At 51.9% G+C, this 5,888-nt stretch overlaps 1 protein-coding gene across 3 annotated transcripts in view; it reads left to right on the top strand.

Annotated features, from left to right (window-relative positions):
- The window catches only part of LOC118814675 (glutamate receptor 3-like), an 82,815-nt gene extending 81,428 nt beyond the window's left edge, over positions 1 to 1,387 (top strand). For all 3 annotated transcript variants that reach the window (XM_036580385.1, XM_036580383.1, XM_036580382.1), the window contains 2 exons: positions 324 to 522; positions 1,126 to 1,387. In XM_036580385.1, coding sequence (XP_036436278.1) covers positions 324 to 522; positions 1,126 to 1,173 — 247 coding nt within the window. In that variant the 3' untranslated portion in view covers positions 1,174 to 1,387. The remainder of the gene's footprint in view (positions 1 to 323; positions 523 to 1,125) is intronic.
- Positions 1,388 to 5,888: the final 4,501 nt, after the last annotated feature.

The following is a 5,888-nucleotide window of genomic DNA, read 5'->3' as shown; positions in this document are numbered from 1 at the left end:
TCTGTCTCTCTCTCCCTCTCTGTTCTCTCTCTCTCTCTCTCTCTCTATCTCTCTCTCTTTGTCTCTCTCTCTCTGTTCTCTCTCTTTCTCTCTCTCTGTGTCCCTCTCCCTCTCTGTCTCTCTCTCTTTCTCCGCTCGTTTTCTTTCTCCCTCTATTTCTCTCTGAATGTATATTTCCTCCTTATGCTCTCTCTCTCTGTCTCTGTCTCTCTCTCTCTCTCTCTGTTCTCTCCCTCTCTCTCTCTCTCTGTCTCTGTCTCTCTCTCTCTCTCTTTCTCTGTTTTCCCCTACACTCCTTCTTTCTTCCGCTCTCTCTCTCTCAGGTCTCTCTCAGGTCGTATTGTGGGCGGAGTCTGGTGGTTCTTCACCCTCATCATCATCTCGTCCTACACTGCTAACCTGGCTGCGTTCCTCACTGTGGAGAGGATGGTGTCTCCGATAGAGAGCGCGGAAGATTTGGCCAAACAGACGGAGATAGCGTACGGCACGCTGGACTCAGGGTCCACCAAAGAGTTCTTCAGGGTGAGGACCCCCCTAACCACCCTGCCCACACACCACCCACCACCATCGCCACTATTTTATTATGTTATATCGAAGTTGACAAAATCAGACTTTATGACACCCAGAATCAACATTCATAAACATTTTTATATGTTTGTCATTCGCCACTCAAATCACTCACTCTCTGAAAGCATCACCACTTAATACTTAAATTCACTCAGTTCCAAAAAAGTTTGGACAGTCAGTAAAATGCAGATGATTTATAAATCTACTTTGACCTGTATTTGAACAAAAACAGTACAAAGACAAGATATTTACTGTTTTATCTCATCAGCGTCATTGTTTTTTGTAAATAGACACTCATTCTGAAATTAATGTCTGCAACACAATCCAAAAAAGTTGGGACAGGAGCAATTTGAGAGCAGGAAATGTGCAAATTGTTCAAAAAACGTGATGTGTTCATGTTTGGATGTAAAAGGAGCAACCAGGGAAGGTCGAGTCCTTTATGAGTGAAGATGATCATGGCCACTTTGCCGAAAATGCATCAGCAAAATATCCAGCTGTATAAAAATAATGTTCCTCAGTGAGTGACTGCAAGGATTTTATGTATTTCATCCTCTACAGTGCCCAAAATCATCAACAGATTCAGAAAACCCAGAGAAATCCAGCTGAATACCCATGACCTTCGACCCCTCAGAAGGCACTGCATTAAAAAATGGCATGTTTCTGTGATGATATCACCACACAGGCTCAGGAAAACTCTGACAAACCGTTGTCAATAAACACTGTCCATCGCTGAATCCACAGGTTAAGGCTGAACAGTGAGTCTGCAGAGACGTCCAGTTTAGTGGAGAAAGAAAGAATTTGTGTGTTGGAGGGTGAATGTGTGTGTGTTGAAGGGTGAACGTGTGTGTGTTGGATGGTGAACGTGTGTGTTGGAGGGTGAACGTGTGTGTGTTGAAGGGTGAACGTGTGTGTGTTGGATGGTGAACGTGTGTGTTGGAGGGTGAACGTGTGTGTTGGAGGGTGAACGCGTGTGTGTTGGAGGGTGAACGTGTGTGTGTTGGAGGGTGAAGGTGTGTGTGTTGAAGGGTGAACGTGTGTGTGTTGGAGGGTGAACGCGTGTGTGTTGAAGGGTGAACGCGTGTGTGTTGAAGGGTGAACGTGTGTGTGTTGGATGGTAAACGTGTGTGTTGGAGGGTGAACGCGTGTGTGTTGGATGGTGAACGCGTGTGTGTTGGAGGGTGAACGCGTGTGTGTTGAAGGGTGAACGTGTGTGTGTTGGATGGTGAACGTGTGTGTTGGAGGGTGAACGCGTGTGTGTTGGAGGGTGAACGTGTGTGTGTTGGAGGGTGAACGTGTGTGTTGGAGGGTGAACGTGTGTGTGTTGGAGGGTGAACGCGTGTGTGTTGGAGGGTGAACGCGTGTGTGTTGAAGGGTGAACGCGTGTGTGTTGGATGGTGAACGTGTGTGTTGGAGGGTGAACGCGTGTGTGTTGGAGGGTGAACGCGTGTGTGTTGGAGGGTGAAAGTGTGTGTGTTGGAGGGTGAACGTGTGTGTGTTGGAGGGTGAACGTGTGTGTGTTGGAGGGTGAACGTGTGTGTGTTGGAGGGTGAACGTGTGTGTGATGGAGGGTGAACGTGTGTGTGTGTTGGAGGGTGAACGTGTGTGTTGGAGGGTGAACGTGTGTGTGTTGGAGGGTGAACGTGTGTGATGGAGGGTGAACGTGTGTGTGTTTAAGGGTGAACGTGTGTGTGTGTTGGAGGGTGAACGTGTGTGTTGGAGGGTGAATGTGTGTGTGTTGGAGGGTGAACGTGTGTGTGTTGGAGGGTGAACGTGTGTGTGTTGGAGGGTGAACGTGTGTGTTGGAGGGTGAACGTGTGTGTGTTGGAGGGTGAACGTGTGTGTTGGGAGGGTGAACGTGTGTGTGGGAGGGTGAACGTGTGTGTTGGAGGGTGAACGTGTGTGTTGGAGGGTGAATGTGTGTGTTGGAGGGTGAACGTGTGTGTTGGAGGGTGAACGTGTGTGTGATGGAGGGTGAACGTGTGTGATGGAGGGTGAACGTGTGTGTTGGAGGGTGAACGTGTGTGTGTTGGAGGGTGAACGTGTGTGTTGGGAGGGTGAACGTGTGTGTTGGAGGGTGAACGTGTGTGTTGGAGGGTGAACGTGTGTGTTGGAAGGTGAACGTGTGTGTTGGAGGGTGAACGTGTGTGTTGGAGGGTGAACGTGTGTGATGGAGGGTGAACGTGTGTGTTGGAGGGTGAATGTGTGTGTGTTGGAGGGTGAACGTGTGTGTGTTGGAGGGTGAACGCGTGTGTGTTGAAGGGTGAACGCGTGTGTGTTGGATGGTGAACGTGTGTGTTGGAGGGTGAACGCGTGTGTGTTGGAGGGTGAACGCGTGTGTGTTGGAGGGTGAAAGTGTGTGTGTTGGAGGGTGAACGTGTGTGTGTTGGAGGGTGAACGTGTGTGTGTTGGAGGGTGAACGTGTGTGTGATGGAGGGTGAACGTGTGTGTGTGTTGGAGGGTGAACGTGTGTGTTGGAGGGTGAACGTGTGTGTGTTGGAGGGTGAACGTGTGTGATGGAGGGTGAACGTGTGTGTGTTTAAGGGTGAACGTGTGTGTGTGTTGGAGGGTGAACGTGTGTGTTGGAGGGTGAATGTGTGTGTGTTGGAGGGTGAACGTGTGTGTGTTGGAGGGTGAACGTGTGTGTGTTGGAGGGTGAACGTGTGTGTTGGAGGGTGAACGTGTGTGTGTTGGAGGGTGAACGTGTGTGTTGGGAGGGTGAACGTGTGTGTGGGAGGGTGAACGTGTGTGTTGGAGGGTGAACGTGTGTGTTGGAGGGTGAACGTGTGTGTTGGAGGGTGAACGTGTGTGTGATGGAGGGTGAACGTGTGTGTTGGAGGGTGAACGTGTGTGTGTTGGAGGGTGAACGTGTGTGTTGGGAGGGTGAACGTGTGTGTTGGAGGGTGAACGTGTGTGTTGGAGGGTGAACGTGTGTGTTGGAGGGTGAACGTGTGTGATGGAGGGTGAACGTGTGTGATGGAGGGTGAACGTGTGTGTTGCAGGGTGAACGTGTGTGTTGGAGGGTGAACGTGTGTGTTGGAGGGTGAACGTGTGTGTGTTGGAGGGTGAACGTGTGTGATGGAGGGTGAACGTGTGTGATGGAGGGTGAACGTGTGTGTTGGAGGGTGAACGTGTGTGTGATGGAGGGTGAACGCGTGTGTGTGTTGGAGGGTGAACGTGTGTGATGGAGGGTGAACGTGTGTGTGTTTGGAGGGTGAACGTGTGTGTTGGAGGGTGAACGTGTGTGTGTTGGAGGGTGAACGTGTGTGTGATGGAGGGTGAACGTGTGTGTTGGAGGGTGAACGTGTGTGTGTGTTGGAGGGTGAACGTGTGTGTTGGAGGGTGAACGTGTGTGATGGAGGGTGAACGTGTGTGTGTTGGAGGGTGAACGTGTGTGTTGGAGGTGAACGTGTGTGTGTTGGAGGGTGAACGTGTGTGTGATGGAGGGTGAACGTGTGTGTTGGAGGGTGAACGTGTGTGTGTGTTGGAGGGTGAACGTGTGTGTTGGAGGGTGAACGTGTGTGTGTTGGAGGGTGAACGTGTGTGTGATGGAGGGTGAATGTGAGTGTGTTGGAGGGTGAACGTGTGTGTTGGAGGGTGAACGTGTGTGTGTTGGAGGGTGAACGTGTGTGTGTTGGAGGGTGAACGTGTGTGTTGGAGGGTGAACGTGTGTGTGTTGGAGGGTGAACGTGTGTGTGTTGGAGGGTGAACGTGTGTGTTGGAGGGTGAACGTGTGTGTGTTGGAGGGTGAACGTGTGTGTTGGAGGGTGAACGTGTGTGTTGGAGGGTGAACGTGTGTGTTGGAGGGTGAACGTGTGTGATGGAGGGTGAACGTGTGTGATGGAGGGTGAACGTGTGTGTTGCAGGGTGAACGTGTGTGTTGCAGGGTGAACGTGTGTGTTGGAGGGTGAACGTGTGTGTTGGAGGGTGAACGTGTGTGTGTTGGAGGGTGAATGTGTGTGATGGAGGGTGAACGTGTGTGATGGAGGGTGAACGTGTGTGTTGGAGGGTGAACGTGTGTGTGATGGAGGGTGAACGCGTGTGTGTGTTGGAGGGTGAACGTGTGTGATGGAGGGTGAACGTGTGTGTGTTGGAGGGTGAACGTGTGTGTTGGAGGGTGAACGTGTGTGTGTTGGAGGGTGAACGTGTGTGTGATGGAGGGTGAACGTGTGTGTTGGAGGGTGAACGTGTGTGTGTGTTGGAGGGTGAACGTGTGTGTTGGAGGGTGAACGTGTGTGTGTTGGAGGGTGAACGTGTGTGTGATGGAGGGTGAATGTGAGTGTGTTGGAGGGTGAACGTGTGTGTTGGAGGGTGAACGTGTGTGTTGGAGGGTGAACGTGTGTGTGTTGGAGGGTGAATGTGTGTGTTGGAGGGTGAACGTGTGTGTGTTGGAGGGTGAATGTGTGTGTTGGAGGGTGAACGTGTGTGATGGAGGGTGAACGTGTGTGATGGAGGGTGAACGTGTGTGTTGGAGGGTGAACGTGTGTGTTGGAGGGTGAACGTGTGTGTGTTGGAGGGTGAACGTGTGTGTTGGAGGGTGAACGTGTGTGTTGGAGGGTGAACGTGTGTGTTGGAGGGTGAACGTGTGTGATGGAGGGTGAACGTGTGTGATGGAGGGTGAACGTGTGTGTTGCAGGGTGAACGTGTGTGTTGCAGGGTGAACGTGTGTGTTGGAGGGTGAACGTGTGTGTTGGAGGGTGAACGTGTGTGTGTGTTGGAGGGTGAATGTGTGTGATGGAGGGTGAACGTGTGTGATGGAGGGTGAACGTGTGTGTTGGAGGGTGAACGTGTGTGTGATGGAGGGTGAACGCGTGTGTGTGTTGGAGGGTGAACGTGTGTGATGGAGGGTGAACGTGTGTGTGTTGGAGGGTGAACGTGTGTGTTGGAGGGTGAACGTGTGTGTGTTGGAGGGTGAACGTGTGTGTGATGGAGGGTGAACGTGTGTGTTGGAGGGTGAACGTGTGTGTGTGTTGGAGGGTGAACGTGTGTGTTGGAGGGTGAACGTGTGTGTGTTGGAGGGTGAACGTGTGTGTGATGGAGGGTGAATGTGAGTGTGTTGGAGGGTGAACGTGTGTGTTGGAGGGTGAACGTGTGTGTTGGAGGGTGAACGTGTGTGTGTTGGAGGGTGAATGTGTGTGTTGGAGGGTGAACGTGTGTGTGTTGGAGGGTGAATGTGTGTGTTGGAGGGTGAACGTGTGTGATGGAGGGTGAACGTGTGTGATGGAGGGTGAACGTGTGTGTTGGAGGGTGAACGTGTGTGTTGGAGGGTGAACGTGTGTGTGTTGGAGGGTGAACGTGTGTGTGTTGGAGGGTGAACGTGTGTG

This window comes from Colossoma macropomum, unplaced genomic scaffold (assembly GCF_904425465.1).
Source record: "Colossoma macropomum unplaced genomic scaffold, Colossoma_macropomum, whole genome shotgun sequence".
NCBI lineage: Eukaryota > Metazoa > Chordata > Actinopteri > Characiformes > Serrasalmidae > Colossoma > Colossoma macropomum.
Note: the sequence above shows the minus strand (reverse complement) of the source record. Positions and strands in the feature narration are given on the sequence as shown.